The following is a 27,372-nucleotide window of genomic DNA, read 5'->3' as shown; positions in this document are numbered from 1 at the left end:
GGAACATGAGCACCTCCCATCAATGAGTGTAGCCTCACTGCCCTGGCCAGGTAGTGGCAGCAAATAGAAACCCAGAGAGGTTAAGTGATTTGCCCAAGCCTGCCCAGGGAGTCAGTGGCAGAGCCAGGGAATTGAACCTGGTCCAGTTTGCCTGGGAGAATGCTCTAGGCCAGGCAAGTAGCCTTCAGCTCCCTGGCAGAACAGGCCGGGCACAGTGTGTTCCCTGAACTGGATGTACAATTCCCTCACCGTGCAATAGGATGAGACCAACCAGCCCCCAAGCAGGGGCCACTTGCAAATGGTTCACTCCAGGGGAGGCAGCTCCAGTTAATGATTCACTGGTGAGCTGACAGGGGCTTGAGTCGTGTTTTAGTTTAATAGCTGCTGTAAGTTACAGTGTTCGGTCAGGAACTACCAGCAGCCCTGTTATACCAGCAGCTGAGAACCAGGAAGTCATTTTTCTTTGTCTAATGCTCAGGTATGGTTTCCCTGCTCCCTACCTTTGGAATACCCCCCACCCACCCCGAGTCAATGCCAGCCCCTGTCCAGGGCTCACAGTAAAACAGAAAAGCAACAGCAGGATCTTTGGGGTGGAGAGAGGCAATCAGGAGAAGAAGTTCACAGACCAGAATCACATCAGAGGAACGGATCTGGGCTCCCAGCATCTAGGGCGCCATTCATAGTTAACAAGAAAACGTGCAGTAGGCCTAGAGCGGAGGAACTGCTTTGATTCAGTCCAATATAGGAAATAACAGGCCCAGTTGGCACTAGCACGAAGGCTCTTTGATCGCACTCTAACACTGTAAAAGGGGAGATAAGGCCCTCAGCAGCCCCCTACCTGAGACTCCCTTCAGCTCATCCAGAGCAAGCTTAAGAGCTCTGTGCCAGCCCTGCTCCTGGCCCCTTGGCCCAGCTGGGAAATCAGGGCACTACTAGAGGCAGTGCCCGGTGGCTACCCGCTGCTTCCTAGGCTCACAGGTGGTACAGGCAGGCGAGGGCTCTGTCTCAGGCAGAGGCATTTGAGAAGCAGCCCTATATACCGAGAGCACAGCCCGAAGGTGGGGTGGATGCATGCACAGGCCGACCGGATACTGCTAATGGAAAATCTCCAATCAAGGGCAGGAGAGGTGTGTGCGGACCTGAGACAGGGTGCAGCAGGCACAGCCCTGCCCAGCCCCAGAATGCAGGGAACACACAGGTGACTTAACACCTCTCCCCCCACCACTTACCCACTGACCCCAGCGCTGAACAGCCTCATTGAGAATCAGGCCAAATGATTTTGATTCTGCTCGTACTACCACCGGCATCAAACTGGAGTGAGGCCACTGAAGTCGTGTCTAAAGTCCTCTCCCCCAGCCTTGCGGGAGGGACCACTGGACCTGGAACCAACTGAATTCAGGGAATGACTTGCCCAAGATGACCCAGGAAGGGTGTGGTGGACCAGGAAATTGAACATGGATTTTTCCAAGCCTTAGGCTAGTATACAAGCCCCTGGACCAGGTACAAGGCGAGGAGTCTGACCTATTGACTGCAGAGAAAGAGATACCAAGAGCAACCCTTGCACCTGGCCCCCTTCACTCTTCCCTAGAGGACGTTGCAAACAACCTAAGAATTGTGTCCTCAGTGAAGGGCAATGAAAGGACTAAAAATAAGTTATGAAATGCCCACGTGTTGGCTTATTGTGAATGCACGACTTTGTGCCTGAGACTGAAAAAAAAACAAAAAAACATCAAGCCATGACAAAGAACTTCAGTAGCCCCTGATTTTTATGGGACCTGCGTAAACACCTCAATTGCCCTTTGCTGGCCTGGTTTCAATTGTTGCTGCCAATACTAGGTCCAGTATTCTTCTGAGAAGTTGGAGGACAGTGGTAGAAGTTCCTTCACATGGCTGGGGAGAATCAAAGCCAAACGGCAGTCCTGCTTGAAAGCGTGATTCAAAGGAGGTTCCATGAGAATTGCAGCCTGGTGATTCCAGATTCGACTTGCTCAGTTTACAAGTAGATATTTTTGTAAGTGCCAGCACCTCTGTCTGCCCATGAAAGCTGAGAGTCAAGCTGGGTTCTTAAGGCATGTTCTCAGTAAGGAAGATGCTGTAGGTAAGGCCAAATTCTTCTTCGGTCTCATTTGTGCAGACCCAGTGGCATTGCCCCATAGGTCTAGGTTAATGAAGCCCCTGGGCTCAGCCTCCTTGCGCTGCTGCAAGTTCTGTACCCACATCGCTTCATTCCTGCAACAGAGGTTCCTCTCTGGAACCTTGACTCAGGCACTCCAGGCAGGGGGTAGCAAGACGCAGCGGCACCAGCTTGATTCCTACCTTGGCACTCGCATTTCCTGTGGGGCCCCTTGGTAGTTTTCAAGGGCCCGTTGGTTTCTGGGTTGGAGGCTGAACACAGGCTGGCTTTGGGACTTTGGCGGTTTCCCTTGGAGGGAAGCTTCAGTAAACAACCTGCAGCTACCCTGAGGGGGTTAAGTCATTAAATGCTACTTTGCCATCGCCCATTCCCTTTGTTTTCCTACTCAGCCTGAGTGAGGAGGTGATATAAGGCAACCCTAGCTCCTGATAGAGCTCAGAGAGGCTAAAGAGTGGGGGTGGGGAGAGGAAAGGAACTAGTCACCACAACAGGACCTTTGCCTGCCTTGCACAGAGCGTAACCTTGCAGCCATGCCACACACAGTCAGGAGCTGGGTCCTTAATTTGGTCTCCCACCCCAGCCAAACCCACAGCAAGCCAGAAGCAGATTGTGTGTCCCGCTGGGCAGCTCTCCAGAGCTAAGGTGTGAAGAGGAGGGCACTGCAAGCCTGGCATTAGCCAGCTCCAGTGCAGAGGTGGTGGTTTATGGTCCAGGCAGGGAACTAAGAGTCAGTGGAGGAAGAAACGCTGTGTGACCACAGCAGACCCGGTAGCAGGAGGAAATTTCTTATGGAGGGTGAGTGTTTTCTGCACCCCCATGGAGACTTGACTTTTGTGATGGGATCCTGGCGAAAGCCAGGCTGCCACTGCCACGACCCTGCTCTCCTACACCCCTACATGGTGTTTGGTGGCGACTCGGGTTTTCTGAAAACAATGACACTGCTGCCAATTCCCAGGATTTTGGCATGAGTCACGTGGTTGTTTTCGTTAAAGCCCCAGCTCCTGGAGTCAAGGGGATGTGTGATGATTTCAGCCTTCATTCTTAAAGAAAAAGTAAGTTTCCAGCCCTCCTGGCTGCGGAGAAAGCTTCAAAATGTAACCCTGGTGCACCCTAAAGGCTCAAAAAGGTGGCAGGCAATAACCTGTTATTTTTACACAATCTCATTATTTCTGGTGAGCCTGACTCACAATTTCTGAACATTTGGGGCTGGCAGTACCGCAGTTAGACCCTAGGTCTCTTGAGAGTATTGTTTGCACAGAACGACGGCTAAGAGGAAGAGACGGACAGAAAGCAGAGAGGTTGGTTAATCTGCTCATTCAAAGGGAAAAGGCTCCTTTACCAAAGCAAGTCATCTTTGATGCTGTTGCATTTGCCCTTCTCCGTTGAGGACAGCTACTTTGACAGCGTTAATTCACTCAAAGTGCAGTTCTGCTCCGAGCAGGGGCTTTGGAAGACACGGCCTTCCGTGCTTTTCCAGCCTCAATGATTTCCCAAGTTTGCTCCAGGAAGAAAACGCAAAAACCAAACCCATCTTTTGAGCTGCAGCCTTCCAGCCCAGCCACTCAGCCTCAGAGCCGAAAGTGGAGCTGGGCTCTTTCATTAGCATTGGTGATAATATGGGTCAGAGTACTGCCCCCTTGTTCCAGCTGTGTGAACCCATTGCACTGCAGCACCTTTCCACCTGCCGAACGGGCAAAGGGGCTATCAACTGCCCAGAGATTTTGGCAGGCCCCACAGATGTTTTGCAGGTCTATGCTGCCCATGCCAGAGGCCCCAGTGCACAGTCCTGTACCTTGGTGATTTTGCATCAGTGCAATGGGTGACAACCAGGCTAACATTCAGAGCACATTAGGACTTCTGCCCTCCCGCAGGGACGTTCCAGACCGGACTGGGAAGCATAGCTGTTGAGCTATTAGGACCACTGCCTGCGGGAGTTACCACCTTTCAAGCTGTTTTTAAATTAGGTTTTCAACACCCATCTTGAAATAGTGTTTCTGTTACAAGATGGAGCCGATGAACTGGGGCTGACTCCCAGGGGAGGAATTGAAAACTAAATTCAGTTTGGTAACCTTCAGATCCTAAATACACGGGGGAGCGAAGCTGGGAGGAGTTTCGCTACAGCGCAACAGGGTTTTTTTTGTTTTTTTTGTTTTTAAAGTTGGCTCCAGTTCTGGAGGGTTTAGTCCTAGAATGTTCTCTTTGGAAGAGTGTTCCACACGGCCTGTGTAAAGCCCAGAGCTAGCCCTCAGCAGGGGCGCAGGGGAGCATCCTGCTTGCTAGAAGCCATGAGTTCAGACGGTGGTCACATGGCTGAACATCACGAGCGAGTTTCCATAAGCACGTGTTCCATTTCTGCATTGTAGGAGATGAATGCATCCATTCGAACAGGCTCCCCAGCACGGCCCAAGGCCATTAGCCCTCACTCAGTTCTCCAGCCAGCTCATTGCTACTCCCGCATTTACAGAATCCTACATGCTTTACAAACAAGGCTATTATCAGAGACAGGGCAGGGTGTTTGGGTGTAAACAGTCCGTGTGTTTATCAAATGTACTTGTAACTAGCCACAAACTGGAGGCCAGACTCAGCTCCCTCCTCTAAATAACTGTTGAATTAAGGATAATTTGGGTTACACATGGTTAATTATGTACACCCTAGGTTAAATTTATCCCTGGGCAGAGGCCAGTACAAGGGGTTTAAACAGGGCTTTAGCTGTATTCTGGGCCCTCTAAAGTAGGGTTAATTTCCCTCCTTATGCGTAGGCAAAGGAGAAGGAAACTCGTCTTTTTTTCTGACTTGCTGCAAGCAGTAGGAATCTCTGCAACCCCACCTACAGGGGAGTGCTTGTCCAGTTCTAACAGATTTTAAACTGGGCTACTGTGTTGAAAAGGGGAAAACGGTATTTTGCTTTTCAGAAGTAATTCCTTAAAAATTACTTCGTAAAACTCTTGATCCTCTGACATTTCCTCCTCATTAAAAAAGCAGCACCATTTAGTGCAATTATTGTACATGGAGTGAGACGCTGGCTGTAAGTTTAAGGAAGATGCCTCCTTACTAAGCAGCAGCTCAGCATTCGATCCCATTCCACTCGCAAGGACAGTTATCCTAGCTAGGTCTTGACCAGCAGTTTGACCTTACGGTCCCTGTGAGAATGTACACAGCACGTGTCTGGAGAGCGGTAATTCCTGGAGGCTCCAGTGAGAAGACCCAGTTTGCAAGACACCACACATCCAAGCCTCTGCTCGGAAAAGCTGACAATGTAAGTAGGGTTGTTAGCCTCATTTCTGGAGATGAGTAACCAAGTGACTTGCCCAAGGTCTCACGCAGGCTGTGGGAGAGCTTGGAATAGAAGCTAGACCTCGCGAACGCCCTAACCACAATTCCTGTGCATCAGGTCTGAAACCTGCCAAGCGGGTTAGGGAAATGCTCAGGGGAGGCCAGGCCTGGGAGCTTGTCTCCCTGCTTGCTCTTCCAAGGTGTCTCGGTACCGACTTGGACACCACTGTGGTGAATACAGGAAAGGCCACTTAGGGAGTGAAGAGTTAGTGCGTTCCTGGATCTAGCTCACAGCTTCATTTTTACACAATCCACGTAAAGTGTCATGGGGCAACTTCTGCTTCAGGGGCTCTCAAACAGGGTCACAAGATTATTATGGGGGGGCGGCAAGCTGTCAGCCTGTACCCCAAACCCTGCTTTGCAGCCAGCATTTATAAGGGGGGCACCCTCAGAGGCTTGCTGTGGGAAAGGGGTCACGAGTCGGACTGTTCTGCTTGCTCAGTACTGGCCCAGGGGCAGGACTAGGAATCCCCTTGGCTTTACAGGTAAATATCTTAGGCTGCGCCGTGCCTGAAGGAAGGTAAGAGTCTCCACCAACTTTCTGTAGGGGCAGCTGATGCAATCCTGACCTGTTCTTGCATGGCAGCAGCATCAGGCTAAGATCTTTGGCACCAAGCCAACTGTTCACAAGATTGAAAAATGCTGGAGTCGCTGTGTCCAAAGAGATGCCAGTAGCAGCTCTAAGTAGCTGGTGGGGCATTGTGGAAATCTAAAGCAACAATTGCACTATCCCCTGGCGTGAAGGACCTCTTCCTCCTGCAAGCTGTCCCGCGGGATGGAGAAGGGAGGCTGGCTGTGTGTTTAGCATCCAGGCTGGCTGGTGGAGTGTTTTTACAATAGGCAGAAACCTCTTGTTTGTGCTGGGAGGAGAACAGGGCCCTTGGGGAAGGGTAAATGAGCTGTGATATGAGGCATTTTAAGCAGTTTCCTAACAGAACTTACCTTGGCACGTACAGGTTACGCCCCTGCAGAATCCCAACTAAAGAGCAGTTGGGTGCATAAACTTCTTGTTTTTAAGGAGGTTTTAAAACCTACTATACAAAAAAGTTGCATTTGGTCTGTCAAAGTTTCCCTGGGGGGCAGGTGACAACACTCCACTCACCCTGCGTGCCCTGCCTCAGCTTCCTGGAGCTTGGGATGGTCTGGCTAGAGGACCGGAAGTGAGGGGAGAGGGCTGCCGAGCTGAAATCCTGTTAATGCTTTGGCGGAAACACACTGGATTGCTCCAACCAAGCCAGCCTGCAAGTGTCCCGCTCTCAGAGGCAGGCTTCACGGAGGGCTGCCCGCCACTCCCAACCGATTCCTACCACATCACCTTTTAACAGGGGGCCTCCCTGGGCCGCCTGCAGCCACAGCAACAGACAGAATAAAAGAGGCAAGTGCCGTGGAACGAGGATTCCACCCAGGGGCTCTGGTGGGGTCACAAACCTGATCTCTGAGCTGGGCCTGGTTTGCTGTTGCATGGGCTACACAGAGCAATTCAGCCTCCTTCCCCCACCCCCTCTTTAAATTGCCTCTGGAGCAGCTCAGCCTTTTTAAGTGCTGCCCAGACTGCTGCACGTGGGGTGGTGGCATCAAAAGGCCTGTCATTGCCATTGGCTGAATTCTGTAACTCAGAGCAATGCCCCACCCCACATGATAACTTTGGAAGGATGATTGCACTGGGTTTAACCCTTTGGAGGGTGGCAGTTTCACCTGCGAACTAAGTCAAGGTTTAGGAGGGAGATCATGCAGATGCCCACAGCTTCCGAAGGATGGACACACCTCAGGGCTTTTCCCACCTCTGCTCATTGATATAATCTGATCTTCCTGATGCTTGTAAACTGGCTCAGGCTGCTATTCCTGCCGGCCAGCTTCATATGTTCCCACCTTCCACGACTTCACTCCACGGATCAGATTCCTAATGAGGTGGAAGAAGCCTCTTTGCCTGCAAGAGATATTTTAGCAGAGATTTGTGACCTGCTTCCCTGGAGCCTAGCAAAGGACTCCGTTACTACCGTAGCACGGCTCTGACCACATTCCGTGAGACGCGAGGCAGCTTCACCAGCTCTGGAAGAGGAGGAGGAGGAGGAATCTGTCTGCACAGCCCTCGAGATTATCTACAGCCCCTAGCGTAAAGAAAGGTCAAGGGAGAAAGTACAAGTTGAGGAAATTGCATACGGGACGGGGAGGCAAGGCGACCACAGGCTTTCACCGTGTGTTGAACAAATTCTTCCATTTTCCTCCTCGTCACGGAGTCCCTGGCTGCTGCTCTGGAACTGCTCCCTATGAAGCCAGGCAGGACTCTGGTGAAGTCGTCTCTTCCCTCGGAGCAGACTGTCTTCAGGGCAAGTAGTTCACATGGCTTCCACCTTCCTGGGTCTGACCTTGGAGCATTCAGCATCCTCTACCCCTCCGTACGCTTCCCACAGCGGGTCTGCCCAGGTGGGGTCCTGGGGAAGCCACAGGGTCCTGCACCCCCACTTCGCAGGCAGACGTGACTCTCAGCCAGCCAGTAACACAGAGGTTTATTCGATGACAGGAACAGGGTCTAAAACAGAGCTTGTAGGTACAGAGAACAGGACCCCTCGGCCGGGTCCATTCTGGGGGGCAGTGAGCCAGACCGCCACGTCTGCCCTCACTCCTCATCCCCAGCCAGCTCCAGACTGACACCCCCTCCAGCCCCTCCTTCTCTGCTGAGTTCCTTTCCCGGGCCAGGAGGTCACCTGATCTCTTTGTTCACCTTTAGCATCCCCTTGCGGGGTAGGGGGAGGGGAAGGGCCCGGGCAGAGGGTCGGCCAGAAACTGAGGCACCCACACAGTATTCAGAGAAAACATTAAGAACAGTCCCACTTTGTCACACTCCTTAACTGCTGTCCAGTTTTGAGAGTGACACTCAGATAAATTATTACTGTGGCAGCAAGTAAATAACTTTCCTTAGTGGGCTGAGGCATCTCTGGAGAGAACAAGACCGGTCTCTGGCTAGTTGGAAAACAAGCATCATTGTAGGCCTCCCTGAGATGAAGTCTTGGTAATAAGGTGAGGTGCCAGTAGGTGGAACGTACTGTCTGAACAAAACTTTCCCTGGGGATAATCTTGTCCAGACACAGAAATCTCAGCTATTGGGAAGACCTGATCCAGAGTGGTGTGGAAAGCAACATCCAAAAGTGCACGTCAGTCTCCTCAACCTCTTCCTGTTCCAAGAACTGAAAGTTTTCCAAGACTTTGGCACTGTTGGCTAGTCTACATCAGTCTTCATGAAGAGATTTGATATTACTCTGGATGTATCCAGATTAATTTTGCCTTTGTAAGTCACTCTGCATGTCCGAAGCAAGACTCATGAGAAAGGCTTGACAGACGGTAAATCTGAGAAGTGTCGGGTGAGACACAGTTACAGGTGTTTAGTAGCAGAGATCCAGGTAGGAAAAGCCACTGAGTACATCTGCTGGATGGTTTTCAGAGCATCCATTTAGGTCCTCTATTCCCCATCAAATGGGCAGGAGCCCCGCCAGCTTTTTTGCCGCCCTAGGCAGCGGAAGGTCCCGCCCCTGAAATGCTGCCGACAACTGGGGTGGCCGAAGATCCGGCTGCTGCCGTCAGCCCCCAAATGTTAGTGTGCTAGGCGCCCGCCTAGGTTGCCTAATGGGTTGCGCTGTCCCTGCAAATAGGCTTGCTGCATAGCATAACCCAGCTCTTTCAGAGGATTATATGTGCAGTGAAGTGATGCACATTCCAGCTTGTATCTTCTCCAGATCAAGAGGCAGCTGATCTCAGTCTCAAGGAAATGGCTTCCAATAGCTGCTCTGGGCTGCAAGAAGGGACGGGGAAAGACCCCTGGAATAAAGAAGTGAATTCATCTATGAGCAAGGAGACAAGGCCACTTCAGGAGCATATCCGAGTTGTGTTTAGAGACTTCACTTCTAGCTCAGTCAAAAGTCTGAATGGACCTGAAATAATTTCACAGAAGTTGGGGGCTTTTTGGTTTAAATTACGGCTTTGATTCTAAAGCAGGAACTGAATGGCTTATTCCCTTCTTTCAAAGCAGGACTTTCTCCAAATAAAATGCAACAGAGCATCTGCCACCCCCCAAAAATCACCATTCTGTGTTTTGCTGCAGTGGATGAGAACTGAGCAGCAGTGGGACTGACCTCTTGGGAATACCAATGGCATAAAGGAGGGTACCCCAGACATAGGGCTGACAGATCTGCCTCACAGCCCCCAGAGTGTAGGAGCAGACCAGGGAGAAGCAGTGGATGTGGCTAGAGTACCCGGTATTCTGGATCTTCCGATGTCTCTCACTCCCTGCTGCCTCCAGAATTTGGGCAGTATGAAAATGACAGTCATTTCCCTACCATTCACAACTCCACTTTCTGGCTGAACTGAGCTCAGCCAGAAAGAAGAATCAGGTCAAAAATCCATAGTTAAAGTTCTTGTTCAAGCTTGTAAAAAAAAGTTCCCCCCACCCCAGGAAATTGGGATTTTTCCCACTTTACTTTTTCCTATTTTTTGGATTTATGGTTTGGGATTTTTTTGAGGTGTTTAAACGAACAGCACATAATTGGAAAAGTTTTGATACTAAGAAATAGTAGGCTGTAATTTCTAATGTGAATACAACATTTAAACTATTCCAAGTCCTGCTGTAATGCTATCCAGCCCACCTGTCTATGGCATTAGCAGAGTTTGGTCTCATCAAAATTTAACAGATGAGGCACTGAGAGGAAGGTGGGGGAAAACATGTATAGGCATCCAAAAGAAAGTGATACGTAGCATTGACTAGAGATGCGTTTTACTTATAGAATTGCAGGGTGGATTTGATTTAAATCACGTCAGGAAGGATGCAGTTTTATGTAGAAAACCATGATTAAATCGATTCTTGTTGGTTGTTACAACCTTAATACACATTCTTCACAACTCAGAGATAGATGTAGGTTTCATTTTTAGAAGGTACACTCTACACATTTTTAAAGGGATTTTGAAAACTTTTCAGATTAGTTTTACAGCTCTATCAGAAAATGAAGGATTGTTTGGTTATTTCATTTACCAAAGGTAATTGAAGCAGATATTTAGGAAGTCACTGGGAGGTGAACTATCTCCAATTCAACAGGTTAATCATTACTATTTGGAGGATTTTCTTGCCCTGCTGTACTAGGAGGAGATCACCACCAGACAGACATTTAAATTGTTTTATTTAACTAAAAACAACAATGTTAAGTATTTGGGATTTTTTCTTCAACAGAAAACGTAATATTTTAACAAAACAAGGATATATCCCCCCCTCCCCTTCTCACATTTATCTCCAGACTTCTCCTTGTCCAGATCTATTTTGTCCCCAGCAATCTTCTATTCTATCTTTTTGAAACTTTGCACTTCTAGAGAGGTAAGGGATTGATTCTGTGTACACAAATCTGCAGAGGGACAATAGAGTTGAGGTCTGTTATTTCTCACCTCTAGATATTATTTACTTAAACATCTTTGCTGTTAATAAGCATGTTACCTCTGGAGACAGAAATCCACAGTTTGAGAACTGCAAAATTAAGCATTTCTGATGGTATCTACCCATTGGGTAGATAGAAAGATTAACCTAAATCTATATAGAAGCCTGTGGAACCCCATAAAATTGGGTCCCTAATCCATGAACTATTGGAACTCATTTACAAATTTTTTCTTAAACATTACATGAAAATATTGTCTGATACTATAGATGTAGAATTTATAAGCCCTATTCATGATGAGATCTCTTTGAGCTATAATGCAGCTATCTTTAGATAAAATATTTTTTTGAGGGGAAAAACATAAAAAAATCTGATTTAAATTAAAAAATCAGATTTAAAAAAAGTCATTGATTTTTATCCACCCTGGTTGTTAGTGTGCTGTGTGTTTCATGTCATGAAGTCTGTGTGGATTTTACTCCCCCACCCGCATTCAGAAAAAGTACTTTTGAGGTTGGGGAAAAAACCCAACCTCCCCGTTCTAATGCAGACGTCCTTCCTAGGCACATCCATAACAATTGTGCACCTCAAGATTTTGAAAGCCTGCCTCATTCTGCATGTAGTTAAAAAAAGAGCCAGTAATATGAACTTCCTTTAGAATCCTCAGACGAGTGCAGTGCACTGGCACAACTGCCATGCCAGACCTGCAGTGAAACATCTTGAACTAGACAGCTCCAAAGCATTTAAACCCAAAGTCTGCTCTCAAATGTATACATGCAACTCCCATGGACTTTGATCAGAGTGGTGTGCAACAAGCACATCTCTGGGGAAACAGGTCTCTAAAGAATTTAAAACATGACTTGAATACACCAAGCTTAAAAAAGCAAAGCAAAGCAGACAGCAGTTTGTCCATTTGTTTATTGTCATTCAAATACTAAAAATCCCTCACAATACAATATACAGTTATTGATTTCAGGTTCTTCTTCCATTGAAATTGACTATCAGGCTTTAGTGGGAACATTTTTTTTAATTTTTGTTTTATTATCAAAGATTTAGAGTCACAATAAATACAAGTGACAAAAAAAACATACCCTGCGCTTGCGTAACGTTACTGTTACAGTTTTTTCTTTGTTAAATGATTATAAATTTTTTTTTTAAAAAAGCACAATGCAAGTTATTTCGCTTAATGCAATATACAGCGTAACTCTGCCTTAAGCAGACAAACACTACTGCGGTTCCTTGAGGTCTTTTTGCATTATATATAGATCTATATATTTATATATTTTCTAAAAAAAATGACAACTGTGTCCCCCCCTTACAAAAGGAGAAAGTGACATATGAGCCAAATAGAGTTTCTGATGCGACCACTGTATAAGCCTTCCCCCTTCTACTGTGCTCAGAAACGATTCCCCCATTTTCATTTTCTTCGCTGTACTTTGGTAAATCCTTGTTTCTTTTAGTAAGCAAAATTTGGTAACTAAACTTGATAATTAAGAGGTAACTGACTGGTTCCTAAAACAATGATCAAAATATCTATAGAAAACAAAACAATGCTATCCAGAATTTAAGATTAACCAAAAAGAATCCTCCTCAGTGATTGCAGCTGGAATGCCATTTACCCAAATCCCTAAAATACAAAAGTTAGCAAGTCAAACTTTACATGAACTGGAAAGCTGTCAAAATCTTCTACACTATAAAAATAAAAGGTTCAGCCAGGCCACTTTTCACGTTTCTGGGCAGAAAACGGTAATCTGTTCAATGCCCAAAATCAAACAGATAATAAATTAGGTTATAAAAAAATAAAATTAAAAAACCACACAGCTCCCAAATTTCAACACTGGTTCAAATGAAAGTCAGGGGTTTATTTCACAAGTTGCTAAAATCTAAGTACAATAGTTAGTCATTTTCATTATTACTGTATTATAAAATCTCGTAGTTGCAATGTCTCAAAGAAAAAGGTTATATGGCTTGCAAGAACCAACGCTGCTCTAACCCTCTCCCCAGGAGAGGGGGGGAAGCAAGCAGCATTTGAGCAATGTCAAACCAGCTCATGCGGCAATTTGCAGCAAAGCAATGCAGGGTGGGGGGAATGGAACATGGGGCATGTTGCAATATGTACCACCTACAGGAGATCAATTTGCATGTTGTACTGTCAAATTGTATATCATCTCTTGCTCAGAGAGGGAGCTTTCAGTCCAGTTATGCCTCACTTAGAGGACCAGGGTGTGGGATACCTCTTTCCAGGCCCATATGAATGAGTCAGCAGACTGCATTGGATGGGGCAGATCTGTAGGAGAAAGGAATAGCCCTTCTGGTGGCAGGAATTCCAAACATGACAGTAGTAAAAATAAACTAAAGATTTTGTTCTTACAACATGCCTAAAACTCCCCTCCTCCACAATTAAACCACTTGAAAAGGTTAAGTCACAATACCATAGGTTTACAATAGATGTAAGTGTTTGTTATGTATATTGTGGGGGGCTGGAAGGGGCAGGTAAGGAGGAGAAATGGAAGTTATTCAGAAAGATTTGTTGCAAATCTTTTAATAGTTATTCTGAAGATCGTGTATGGAGTTTTAACTGGCCAGGTACAGCACACAGTCAACTGAATATATACCTCTGAACATATGGACTGAGTCGCCAGTCTGGCATCTACGTACCCCACTTGAATCTTTTCTTGCTGCATTTTTAGCCAAACTTTTCAGAAACAGCATATGCAATAATTATCTTTAAATTACCTGCAACATCCCAAGAACAGATACAAATGTCAAAACTGTTTTTTAGATCCACGCTCCATAATATCTGCAAAATGAGTTTTTGATCCATCTTTTACACTGTGCCCCTAAAATAATTCGGCCTTGGTATATTACTTTTATTGTTTTAAGTGGAAAGAGAAAGTCCAAAATTATGCTGATACAATATGGCGGGGGGGGGGGGGTAAAGTCTACAAGATGCAACATGTGCAGGCTTTGATTTTTATTTAATCTTCTGGGCTTTAAAATAGTTCTCATGATCCTTTCAACTGAAATTAACGTTTTAAATGCGGCTATACCAATACTGGCACTTCCCAAAACAGTTTTGACATTATTGCTTCTTCCCCTTCTTCCATCCCCCTTCTGCAGCACTGGATGAAGCTCAAGCTGCCCGGCATCAGCAAGGGCACACTTTGACCTTAGAAGCTGTTCATACCGTAGGTTTCCAAAAAGCCATTTGTGGGCACAAGATTGTAATTTGAGAAGTGAGATTTAAACTCAGAAATGCACTTTGGCCCAGGTCATTAAATAGAAATGGACAACTTTACTCGAGAGTGTAAAACGGGTATTTGTCAGGAACAAAAAAAATTCAAGGAACTGAAATACTTTCATACTGTGCAAAATAATATGCACTCTCTTTTTCTCCCTGCCCCATCAAAACAAAACCCCCAACCTTGGAATGAAAATTAAACAAAAAAACAAAACAAAAAAAACCCACCACCCACAACCCATCTCATCCCCATCTAGTTCTTAATACATTCAGAACAAAAAAAGTCAAACTGAAATTCTAGGGCTTTATACAGCAACAAATACCATTTTGCAAAACTAGCTCATCTACACTACTGGGTGTTTAAAAAAATGTAACTAACTATTGATATTCACACAACAGAAGAGGGGTTAAAATGAGCTTATCATCATGTGATAGGTGGATCTGAAAAGGGATGCCCTACACAGTAACTGTTTTAAATTAAGGATCTAACTGAAGCTGCTAAGAAAACAAATACCAGATTCAAAGTAGAAACTGGATAGTAACTCCCCCTTCCTCTATTTATTTATTTATATATATATATATTTATAACTTTGAAAAGAATTCATATCAGCACTAGTTTAGTACCAATATGCAATACAAGTAACAAGGTATGTATTTCTGCCACTTGTAACCAATATAAAGTGAAAAAACCAAACCCAATGATTCTAAACGTATCCGTGTAATCCCAAAATATATTAAAACCACACAGAATCCTGTCCTTAAATCAGGGTCACCTAAGGCTCTACCAAAACTGAAATCCTGGAGTGATGTGATGGAGGGAGCACGGAAGAATGGAATTCTAGGGATCAGGGTTCGGCAGTACTGCCTGAAGCATGCCCAACGTACTTGTACAGTCATCACACCACTAAAGCATGGACGAGGAAGGGTTGCTTCTCATTGCTAGCCCAGGAAGGAACCTGTTGCCTGACTCCTACCTTTCATCCGTCTGCTCCCTCCCTCCCCCTCCCTGATTACACACAGCTTCTGGAGCGCCTAGTTTTTTAATACAACTTCGCAAAAGAACAAAAAAAGAAGAAAAGTTTCACTCTAAAAAAAAGTCTCTGGGAACTTTTGGAAGGGCCGATGGCTCTGTGCTAGATTAGAGAGATGAACAGGCTACTGTTTATTGTTCAGAACTTCAGGGTTTAGACCATCAAGGGTCCACAAAGTCTATTCAACAGAATCCAATGAAAGTGAGAGGCCTACACTGCCTCCCACCTGCTGGGACTGTTGAGGCAGCAACCAGTCCATTAGAAATCATGACCAACTGGAATTTGAGTCTGCGCTTATTTATCATTAGCTCGTTATTATAAATTGTAGATTGCCTTTCTGGGGTGGGGGAAAGAGGAGAAGCAAACATGAATTCAACCTGCTAAATGCATCTGCAATCACTGGGTTCATATTCCACTTTTCTTACAAAGAAGTGCATCCTTGATCGCCAGTGAACACTGTATGCTTGGTGACTAGCTAGCTCAAAGTAAAGAACCCAAAGGCAGATAGTCCTTTCAGTCCTCCTTTTGTGCTGGTGACCACAAAACCCCCCAAACACCTAAATACACAAAGCCAACAAAATAACAGCCCCTTCCTGACAGCCTTCACCATCAGCCAATCACAAGAATTTGGTAGCCAAATGAGCTCAAGTCTGTTTTCACTCTTGGTGTCATTTTCTCATAGCAAGGACAGCAGCACTCAATGGGATGAGGAGCAGTCTTCTTGCTTCCTACAAAGCTTGGGCAAATCCAGCTGGGTTTAAAGCAGATTCCACTGTATTGTGGTATTAAAGAATGGCAGAAACAGGTAAGTCTTCCTCTTGGGCATTCCACTGCATTATTTCCATGTTGCAGATTGAGGGATGGATCGTGGGGGAATCATATCCAGGAGATATTCACGTTGACGGTCTACTGCCGAAGAAGTCTTGTGCACAGCTAAACTAGGGTTGACAAAAGCTAGAGCCCCACCTGACAAAACACAAAGAGAAAGAAGTGAGTGTCACAGTATGCTTAGCTTGAGACGAGAACAGTGGAAAATATACAGCTCAGTAAATGGCACCCAGATACTATGGGGATGGATGCTCTCAAAATATTAACACACACTACCATCACCCAGGAAAAAAAAAAAAGTCTCTACAACCACCTGCACAAGTAGCAGCAAAAACTTCCCAGATTCTTTAAAAAAAGTCTTGTCATTAAGCTATGAGTTGACCACATAAATCGAATATTATCTCAACTCTAAATTAAATGGCAAAAAAACACAAAGCCAGCAGAGAGCTAGCTGCTGCAGCATCTCCTTCCTGGGGATTCCAAATATCGCTTAAAGGAAGAGACCAGAAGACTTAACAGAAGTGAGACCCTCCGACCCTTTAACCTGAAAGGTTAAAATGCTAGTTTAACAGTTAAATATGCTGTGAGGCACATTGAAAAGTTTATGTTATAGCTTTTCCAATCGCAAAAGATCGGTTATTTCCCAGTTTCAGTAGAGGCAGATGATGTTTATGTTGAGATTATTGTTGATGTTGACAGACAGTATTAACTGCACATCCAGGACCTGCCATTCATTGCCCTGCACCTTGTAAAAGCATTTACACCTTAGGGTAAAACACAACCATTCTCCTAGAGTAGGACTTTACAGCCACTTTGGACAGATGTAAACAACTGTACCAAGCGTGAGGTAATGGAGCAACAGGCCACTGTCCTTTATGCCGGGAGGTGTCAAAGAGTAACAGAGAATTAAGGTTGTTGGCCAACAAAGTGCAACTAAACTACAAAGAAAAGAACACAAAGAAAAAGTCTACCTGTAGTGATGGGGGTCTTCTTCCAGGTAGTAGCATTGCTCTTGCTGACAGGTCTCTCAGCATGCTTACCTGGCCTACTACCAAGTGCTGCTGCAGCTGATGCATTCTGCAACTTGGGTGACTGACTAAATGCATGCAAGACTCCTCGGGTGCTTCCTGGGGGACCTCGAGACAGCTGGCTAGAAGTCTAGTGCAAGAGAAGAATTAATTAGATGGGCACAGGAATGCAAATTTGTGTCTTGCAAAATGTTCAGTACAATAGCCATGACAATCCTTTACTGGATCTCTCTTCTTCCTTTCCTCCTCCTACCACACCTGGTACTGGCCACAAACTTTGTATCTGCTCTAAATCAAAATAAAAGCAACCTTTTCTACGTGTCAACAACATAGCTTATTTTTACCTTTTAAAAGTGGCAGTCGTACTGAGTGGAAACAGCAAAGAAGGTAAGTACTGTGCACATTTCCTCTCTCAGACGCACCACCATGACCTACACCATCAATCCCTTGCTACTCCAGTTCTGGACTTCCTTGGCAGTGTTCCCAATTCCATGGTGGTTTTGTGAGGTGGACAAGTGGGGACTGGGATTAGAAGACAACCAAGTGGCTCATTTTCGTTTATGATCTGAGTTGCTATTTGAACCCAAGCCTCTGGCATGGGCACAGGTTACACAATAACAAAGATCTTACAGCTCACAGCATCAGGAGTTCCTTGCTCGCAACTCTCTATACTATGCTTCTAAGTGTTTCCTATCAAATTTGTGATTATCTAAATTATGGAAATTTTTAGAAGTGTAACTACACTGATGTACTTGCACTGAAGCAGAATTTCCTCGATCTGGACAAACCCAAAATTAAAGACATTTATACGCTACATACTGCGCAAGGACACAAGAATGGCCATACTAGGTAAGACCAATAGTCCATCTAGCTCTGTATCCTATCTTCCAACGGGTCAGTGCCAGATGCTTCAGTGGGAATGAACAGACCATGTCAATTATCAAGTGATCCATCCCATCATCCAGTCCCAGATTCTGGCACGCAGAAGTTTAGGGTCATTCAGAGTATGGGGTTGTGTTCCTGATTAATAGCCATTGATGGACCTGTCCTCCATGAACTTATCTAATTCTGTTTGGAGTTCTAGAGTGTCACACAGAGCAGAGTTATTCTGCTCCTCTTGCCACCTCCCCTTCCAAAATAGCACCCTGAGTGTAACAAATGGATTCATTTTACCAGTGATATTTATGTAATTACTACTTAAAACCATCAGCCATAACTGAGCTAGTCAACAGTTTATTATTTTATACAAGTTTTTGCCTGTAATAGTTTTGCTGCTCTTTTATTCTTCCATTAATTGCTACTGTTACAAATCTGCACAGGGTCGCTGGAATGTATCTGATCTGTACCAAGCTATGGGATGTCAGAGAACTCGATTGTGGCTTTAGAAGAATGCTGTCCCAAGTGTGCCCCTTAGCGTGGGATTCTGGAGTTTACGTGGGAGTAGTTCAGTTGAAACCAGGTGAGAAGAGCAGTCTTTGAAATATTTTCACTAAAATTTGCATTTAAGTATCCTGTTGATACCCAACCTCCTGCCTAAACAATCAAGAGTTCTTTAACATTTCAGTCAATATTTACAACTGGAGCTCTTCCAAGCTCTTCTATGACCTCTGTCCCTGGGCCCTCCCACTGGTGTTACAGTCAAGGACACATGCTATTTGGGGGCTACCAGAATGTGGTTTTAACAAACCAGAGCTAGATAAAAACCTTCTCTCCATCCCTAGAGTCCTGTGGGCACCCCCCTTTGAATACGCAGGATCATGCCCTTATTTCTTTATGAGAGCTGGATGTGACTCTTCAGATTCATCAGTGTTCCTCCTCAATCTGCCAGAGAAGGTTTTTGAAACAGTGCAAGTCTCTCCCCATGATGCCTCTGCAGAATTAAGTGTTTGTTCTCTGCTACTTTAGAAGCAGAGCTCACATCTCAACTGTGGGATCCTCTTACCATAGCACACTGGATTAACAGGACAGCCAAAAACTTAATTCAAAAATACACTTCAGAGCTTAAACAACAAAAACTTCTTGTATCAACTTTCATGCGCCTATTTTGCATCACACACACAGGTGTGATCTTTTAAAACGTATGGCAGGAGCACAAGCTGCGGACACCTTGTTTGATTATCTGCAATGGCTAATTTAGTACTGAAGGATTCCTACCTGCTTGAGTGAGTGATGCTGGACTATAGGTTCTGACTTGGTTTGTACAGGAGAAGCAGTCTGTTGCAGTATCCGCTGCTCAATCTCCTGCTCTTGCTGCAATGCTTTCACAAAGGCAGCCTTCAGTCGATTAGTATGCTCAGCCTTGAGGGCCTTTTTCTGATTCGATGTCATACAGGTTTCACACATAATGGTTCCGTTCTTCTCTTCCCTCCAGCGGCAAGTGAAGTCAGTCTTACATTGAGCACACATATAGGGCTCCTGAGATGAGGCTGCGACTGAAACTTTACCTGTGGAATGCAACCAGGTTAACTCACCATTGCTGGGTCTAAAAATGGTTTCTGCCTTTGTTCTCAAGCTCCCATCGCTCTAAGCATGTGTCGGGTTATGTTCCTATTTTATCCTTTTTATCCTCACACACAGTTTCATTTACTGCTCTTAATGAGGATGTTAACCAATTTTTAGCTGTGCATCAAGCAAGTCTGAATCTTGGCAACAAGTGATTACGTACTCAAGCAGACTACCTAAAGGATACACAGCGGACCACACACCATCCCAGAGCCATGGGAGTTAAACCAAGTCCTCTCCTCACAAAAACTAGATCAGAGGATTTTGCAAGAAAATACTGGAGTGTAATTCATCCCTTACCCTTGTATTCAGACCTCTAAAAGTATCACTACTGACCAGCAACAATGGCATTATGCTTCTGGTTTCCAAATCATTATCTGTGAAGTAAATTTTCCTCACTTTGTCCCCTCCCTCCTTTCCTACCGCTCAAGTGAAAGCAAAAAAATTGCTATTTTAAACTGCCCCAAAGTATAATAGACACTTGAAAGGCAACAGAGTCCTTGTTGCAAGGAGACTAACGTCTAACTTCTGACATGACAAAATAAGTAACGATAATTAAAAATGAAAAGGTGAGAGAAAGGGTTAAGGATGGATAAGAACTACATTTATAAAGTCACATGGTTATTTCGCACATCTTGACAGTTGTGTTAGGTTGGTGAGACATCTTATTATTATTATTATTATTTAAACTGAGGGACACTCCAGTCTTCATTCCAGACCCTGCCCACCAATATATTAGTAGAGCTTTTTTTTTTGAAGTCTAATTACCAAAACGTGTACATAAATCATGATCTTGGTCCTACCCTCCCCATTATTGTCGTCCTGTGTTGCAACAGGTCTAACCTATTTTAGATGAGGACCTGTCACGTCTATGGCATGAAAACCATCTACTTAAGGTTATTTAAAATTTTTCTCAATATCCAAACAACTGACTAAACCACATAAAACATTGGACAATAACTTAACATGAGCATCATGAAAGATTATACATGGGTTGGAAAAAAAATCATGACCTTTTTAACGTATATACACACTTGTAGGAGGATTCTTAAAGCCCAAATAGTACAACCTCAATTTTCTGAAGGGTTTCAGACATCTGAAGTCTTCATAAAAACACAGGGTTTAGATGGGAAGCACTGCCATCAAATAGGCATGACCAATATTTAGTTAACCTGAAGTTAACTAAAGGGGGTTATACTGAATGGATAAAATTAGCTATGACGACCTGTATAAAGTCTCATCATACAAAGTAAATGCGTTATAAAAAGTATTCTCCCTGCCTCACTCTTTAAAACACTGGTATTAGCAAAGCCTCTTTAAACATTTGTTTTCTGCATGTCTTCTCCCATCTCTCTTGGTTACCAGTGTGTGTGTCTACATAAGAACTTCCTTATGTCTCATCACCCTGCCCAAGTCACCACAAGCTAGCATTAACAGCAAAAGAATGGTTCCCAGGAGGAAGATAGGTTGTGACATCAGCGAATGGATCAGATAAGAGACACAAGATTATTACTAAGGGTGAAAGCTATTTATACCCAATATGGATTTAAAAAAAAAAAAAAAGTATTTTTAAAACTTTTCTGAACCGTGGCAATGGATCTTTAGGGAAAAGAACCTTGCAGAAGCTGAGCCCTCCTAGCCACATACTGATAACCCACTTGTGACTAGCATGACTAACGTGCTCGGAGGAGGGAATAGTAAGAGGGTCACAGTTCCCGAGGAAAGCCAGCTGTATTTTGGGGGTGGATTTGATTGATGGCTCTGGATTAGACTAGAGATATGGGTTTTTTCACCTCGAGGACACTGACCTCGCTCTGGCACAAAGCGGCCAATTTAAATCAGATCAATGTGAAGGGAGTCATTTTTAAGCACAGTTCTAGTAGTAACTAGTGTTCAAGTCACCTCTCTGCCCCCCCATGAAATCAATCACCATAAATTGCAGCGTTATTGGTAGACTCTGAGGCCAACGACTGAACAGCCAATGGAAAGTGCACCACCTTCTTATTGTGTTTTAAGAGATGGTTGCCCCCAGGTCAAATTTATAACCAACTGGTGAGGCAGCATGGGGGGGGGGGGGAGGGTGCCCACTGATACCACCGCTGACTGGAGCTGTGAGTTTGTTCTTGGGGTGGTTTTCACTTTACTATGCGGGCACTGCCAGAGTCAGTGACCCAATGTGAAACTGAATAGGTGGTTGAATAAAAAAAAGCCTTCCAAAGAAACGGGGGCAGATCTATGGGTTTTCAAGGTTATAACTTCAGAGGTTACCTGGGTAGCAACCTTTGTCGTCTAGCCAAATCTGAAGTACAGTCCTCATACTTAGAGCTCCATTGCAAAACAAAAATGATCAGATCTAGGTCACTTTGAACATGGAGGACAACTTCCTTCATCTCCAGCAAGCAAATTAAAGCTTTTTCAATTACACAAATTCGGTTAATTTGGAAATGCAAATCCTCTTTGCTTTTAGGAACAAGTTGGGATAGAAACCCGCTGAGATTTCCAGGTAATGTCCATACCAGATTATTATTCTGAAACTGATCCTCCTCAGAGAATCTTATTGGGGTAGAGGGCCAAAGAGAATTGAAGATAAGGGCAAGGAAGCTTTCTAGAGCAGGGGGTCTCGAACTTCATTGCACCGCAACTCCCTTCTGACAACAACAATTACTACATGACCCTGGGGGTGGGGTGGGGGTACCAAAGCCCCACTGTCGCCTAAGGGCTTCAGCCCCAGGCAGGGGGCCTGTAACCCGAGCCCCCAACTGTCCAGGGCTGAACCCCTTGGGCTTCAGCTTTGGCTCCAGGCGGTGGGGCTCAGGCTTCAGCCTCCACCCTAGGACCCAGCAAGTCTAAGCCAGCCCTGGTGACCCCATTAAAATGGCGTTGTGACCCACTTTGGGGTCCTGAACTACAGTTTGAGAACCGCTGTTCTAGAGAAAAGTTCTTACAATCAGTATCCAGCACGCAAGAATCCAGGATGGTAGTGGGCTTCTAGAAATCCTACAGTTAGAGAACATAAATTTGAAAGCCACAGAGATATTACTGAAACCAGTATTAAATTTTTGTTCTCAGTTTACCTAACTACTGTGAGAAAACCCAAAATATTTCTTCTGATACAGCCATGATTAAAAGGCATTGCTACTCCAGCTCTTCTTACGTGATAAGGAAGGGCCAGTGCCTCACCTTTTGCCAGAGGCTAAGGAGGCATCCTCCACTGCATAAACCAAGAATATTAAAGAAATAAATTGAGTACTTCTGCTGCACTTTGCACTTAAAACTGCTGTGCAAAACCACCACCTATTTGAGGAAGGTATGTATTATTTCCATTTTTAAGATGAAGAAATTAAGGAAGAGATTAAGCAATTTGGAGAAATCCACATGGTATCAGTGACCGAACTAAGACTAAGTTGCATGCTCTCAACTCTTAACCTCATGCTGCTTCTAAAACAGGTGAGGGTGGTGAGAGAAGTAACAGTACATGAAATTAATACACTTGTATTAATGAGTCTAGCATATTTTAAAGCTCTCAGTAAATAAGCCTCCAGTATCTAGTACTAGCTTACCTTGAGTTTCTAGCAAGTTCTGCACTACTTCCTCCAAACCAACCAGATAAATAAATTCGTTGTTGGCCGCACTTGGCAGGAAATTCATCTCTGGTGCAGGTGGTTTAGGAGGTGGGATCTCCAGTAGCGTCTTCTCCAGCTGCTTGCGCAGTGCAAGTTTGGCAGCAGCTTGCCGGCTGGCTGGGGACTCGTTGGAGTTCACTATAGAAGCAACACTGGTAGTAGTAGCAGCATTAGCCTGAGCCGATGTCACGGTTGTACCTTTTATTGAAGTAGGTGAGGCCTTAAAGGAAATACAAGCATGGTTACTAATCAGAATACAACTGCCTTGATAGTTTAATCCCTATAGCCCATTCTAATCTTGTCCTCTCTGAGATAACCAACAAGGAGGCCAACTAGTATCAATTGTGATAGTAGACAAGTGTCCACATCACAAAAACTATTTGTAACTGGACTAAGCCATCTCTCAAAATACCAATTTCATATAGCCCTCAGAATAGACATCAGGGTATGACCTGTGCCCTTGATATAAATGGGTCACCTAGAGGTGCAATGCTAGGCATTCCATTACCAGGCATCTAGTCCCTCTATCCAATACTTTTTCCAGAATTCTTAACTTTGCTCATTCACCATTTTTTGTAATGCATTCTTAGAAACTTGAAAAGGCCATTTACAGTACTTCTTAATATTTTGTCCTTTTTGATTTGACAAACGCTGACTTTTCCCTGCATAAATTATGAATCATAAGTCAGTTTGCTTTTGTCTCCTTCACTGGTTCACTAACAGAAATGCACTGTGCATTTTGGGTTCTGCTTAATAGTGGTTATTTTATTTATGTGAGAAAATGCTTCCTTAGAAGAGAGAAGGGGGTAGGAGGAAACGGATTCTGGGGAACATTTCCAACTAAACATGCCCAGTATAGTAGCTGAGGCCCAAAATGTGTCCACAATATTTACATTCCTTCCAAGTCTTGTTTTGTCATACCCCGGACGTTACATATTTCCTCTGTCTTCTCACAGACAATACAAAAAAGTCAATTAAAACGTACAGTGTCAAAAGTTAAATGCATTTTAAAATTAACTTAAGAGATTTGTATTGGGTATGAACAAATTCATATGGACTGTTCTGTTCCCTTGTATGTGCATATATTATCTAGAGCTTTTGCAAACGCTGAATAAAGATAAAGAACTGCCTGCAAGCAAAGAACAAAGAGCGGAGTAGTAACAGAAATAACCAGTTACATCAGTTGAGAGAGAAGACTGCAAACAAGAGTAATGAGATGTAGCAAGTGGACAAATCAGTAACTGTATTTAGTCTCAAAAGGACAGAAGTGAATAGTGTTCTGTATCTTTTGAATCTCACCTGTGGTATATTGACAAGCAGGCTGGTATTGGGAACATTGGCAATGCGGATTAAACCCTGTTGTATAATTCTCTGTCCCTGAATCTGTACACTGGGGACGGATGCCCGTGGTGCCAGAAGCAGCGGAGGTGGCCCCGTGCTGGAGTGCTGTCGGATGTTGTGGATTTGCTGGGGAGAAACAGAGATGGGCTGATGCAATGGTTCCATGAAGGATGGGATGGAGAGTGTTAGAGAAGGTGGAGAACAGTGGGTGGGAGGTGGAGTAGGATGAAATGATGTGATGGAAATGATGCGAATCCAGGAACAAAAACACACACAAAAAACACGCAACAACATTAACATAATTGTCAAAATCCGCGGCTTCATTTTGATTGTAAACGCATTCCAAGAGAAGCAACATAGAATGCAACATTAGAAAAGACGCTTGACTTCAAAACTTAAGCCAAAAATCTAATCATTTTGGCCTTCATAAACACAATGGTCTGAAGTTAACAGTCCCTTTCCGACATGTATAGCTCCTAATAGTCTGTTTAACTTTAAGATTATTAGTGCAGCAATTCTACTTTAGACTGAACAAGTTTTTTGCATATTAATCAGGACCGAAAGGAAACTAAATCCCATGTGCAAACCTTCTTTAACATTAGCCATCCAGCAGGCACAGATGGTTTATTTAAAAAAAGTCATCCCACCACTGCAAAATAAAATCTCCACTGAGCTAGATAAATATTTCCCTGCATCACACAGTGATCACAGTATATTCAGTAAGAGCCACTGGAGGTAACTCTCCCCTCGCCCCACCTTGCTCCTTTGGTGCAACCACTACTTTCCCCTCATAGAAGACAAATGGACTTAAGAACAAGACGCCTTCCCAGCATTTTCAGTTCTCCAGTTTGCTACCTCATCTTAGCAGCCCATTAGTCAATCTGACAATGAAGGCATTGAGAGAGATTAAAACATACATCAGAGGTGAAATTGATAAAACAGGAAAAGTAGGAGAAAAATGTTTAAGAACCAAAACCACAATAGGATTAAGTCTTCTACATTGTTCTGGTGGGTCAAGCTGGCCCAATGGTAGTGCTCTGCATCACCGTATGAGACCTGGGTTAGTCCTCATCATAAAAGTCTTAGGAGTGAGACAGTGCATCTAGTCAGCACAGATCGCTCACCAGTAATGCATCCAGTCTATTAAGGAGAGGGTCCTACGAGAACCTCATCCAACCCTCTTGGGTAAGGGGAATGGTGATCATGACTCAGCCTTGAAGTTGAAATGTAAAAGTGGAAAGAATTAGTGAGACGATCCTAAGCCCTGAGGGGAGCGGAAAGAACACACCTGATGCAGTGAGGGAGATCTACAACCACACCAACTCTTACCTGGGCTCCTCTGACAAGAGGTGGCATTACTATCTGCGTATTCTGCTGAGATCCCAGTTTTGAAGATGCTTGTTGCCCTCCACGGACCAATGGAGGGGGGATAACAGTGCCTGGTATACGTGAAGAAGTCTACAAAACACAGGAGCATTTACTTTTAGAAAACAGAACATGCTTATCTATATAGACGTTTATATTTAGTTTCTCACAGTTGTATTTGACTGTTTGTATGCCTATGTCATTTTCAAAGACTGCACTGCCACACCTTCCTTGTGAATTCCCAAAGAGATTTTTCTTTTCTTTCTACTTCCTCCCTCTCCTCTTTACTTGCCTTACTCTGTCTATCTGCTGAGCTGTTCTTGGTATTGGTATTGATATTGAGGGAATCTATAGGTGAGTCTCAGATCTTACACTGAATGTAAGGGCACAGAGCTCATTGTTCAAAACTGCTTCAGTGAGGAAAAACAAAGATTTCAGTTCTAATGGGGTATCCATTCTAGGGTGGAGAACTTCTTTTACTATATGAAATGCAGCTTTATACATACATCTGGGTATCATCACTTAGAGAAGCCAAAAACTGGCCACTGTTCACGAGTTAAGGTTCTCGCAAAAGCACTGGAGCTAGCTTTCCCTTTCGCTATTTATAGTGAGTGTAGTAACTTCATACTATGAAGGGCATAGGGGAAGCCAATGTTCACTTATATTGTGCTTTTCATTCAAGGATTTCAGAAATACTTTACAAACATTAAATGAACTTCACGAAATTCAGGAATTACTGCAATTGTACAGTTACAGATACAGAGAGGTAAAGTAACTGGCCCAAAACTTGTATAGCAAGTAAGAGACAGAAAAGCAACAGAACCCAGGAGTCCTGACTCCCATTTCCCCGCTCTGACCACTAGACTATATGCCTTCCACTACTGAAAAAAATTCCACTCTGTGTTACTTGAAAATTTCATTTGTGGTGCAAGTTCCTCTTAAAGTGCTGTCTTTAGTGAGGGCAGCAGTCTCTCTGTGCAGTAGAGATAAAGAATCTGTCAACCTTTGAGTTGATCATTTTATTCTAGTGCCCTGAAACTTGCTTATGATGGTAGGATAGTTTCACAGCAAAATTAAGCAGGGTGCTCTTTGGCCAAAGGCCTTTTCAGTACCTCTTATGTATCAGTCAGGAAAGTGCATTTGGAATTTGACTAAAAATCAGCCACTGGAAGAAAGATTATAGGGGGTTATCTGCCTGAAACATCTTATTCTCCCCCACTCCCAGTCTTAAGAGCTTTTTGTAACTGGATTCATGGGGCTTAGCACTGGTTTAATCAATATAAAAAATTCCACTTGGAACCAAACTGTTTTTGTGACAACTAAGCAGACTGTAGACATCCAGTCCTATGAAATAAACCTTGCAGGACGCTTTTTGTGCTAGAACTGTTCATTATGTGAAAAGTTGAAAATTCATTATCTGCCACTGTACAACTTTGCTAGAATGCTTATTGAAATTAGAAGTGGGAGAGATGTCATCAACATATTACTACTTCTCCGCCCAGCAGTATATGGAGCAACTTTGCTAGATCTATACTGAA

The 27,372-nt window shown here is 44.2% G+C and overlaps 1 protein-coding gene and 1 long non-coding RNA gene across 16 annotated transcripts in view; one reads left to right on the top strand and one right to left on the bottom strand.

Moving 5' to 3' along the window:
• Positions 1-24,471, top strand: part of LOC120391638 — a 31,889-nt gene extending 7,418 nt beyond the window's left edge. The window contains exons 3-5 of one of the 2 annotated variants that reach the window (XR_005591422.1): positions 15,830-15,952; positions 18,323-18,462; positions 24,222-24,471. This is a non-coding gene — a long non-coding RNA (uncharacterized LOC120391638). The remainder of the gene's footprint in view (positions 1-15,829; positions 15,953-18,322; positions 18,463-24,221) is intronic. The other variant, XR_005591423.1, reaches the window with a different exon arrangement.
• Positions 11,776-27,372, bottom strand: part of GATAD2A (GATA zinc finger domain containing 2A) — a 113,814-nt gene continuing 98,217 nt past the window's right edge. For 13 of the 14 annotated variants that reach the window (XM_039515515.1, XM_039515520.1, XM_039515519.1 and 10 more), the window contains 6 exons: positions 25,799-25,927; positions 24,428-24,595; positions 23,066-23,348; positions 19,158-19,447; positions 16,947-17,133; positions 11,776-16,113 (listed from right to left, as the gene is read on the bottom strand). In XM_039515515.1, coding sequence (XP_039371449.1) covers positions 15,983-16,113; positions 16,947-17,133; positions 19,158-19,447; positions 23,066-23,348; positions 24,428-24,595; positions 25,799-25,927 — 1,188 coding nt within the window. In that variant the 3' untranslated portion in view covers positions 11,776-15,982. The remainder of the gene's footprint in view (positions 16,114-16,946; positions 17,134-19,157; positions 19,448-23,065; positions 23,349-24,427; positions 24,596-25,798; positions 25,928-27,372) is intronic. The other variant, XM_039515522.1, reaches the window with a different exon arrangement.

Source organism: Mauremys reevesii, linkage group 26 (genome assembly GCF_016161935.1).
Source record: "Mauremys reevesii isolate NIE-2019 linkage group 26, ASM1616193v1, whole genome shotgun sequence".
Taxonomy (NCBI): domain Eukaryota; kingdom Metazoa; phylum Chordata; order Testudines; family Geoemydidae; genus Mauremys; species Mauremys reevesii.
The sequence above is the reverse complement of the archived record's forward strand: the minus strand, read 5'-3'. Positions and strand labels throughout refer to the sequence as shown.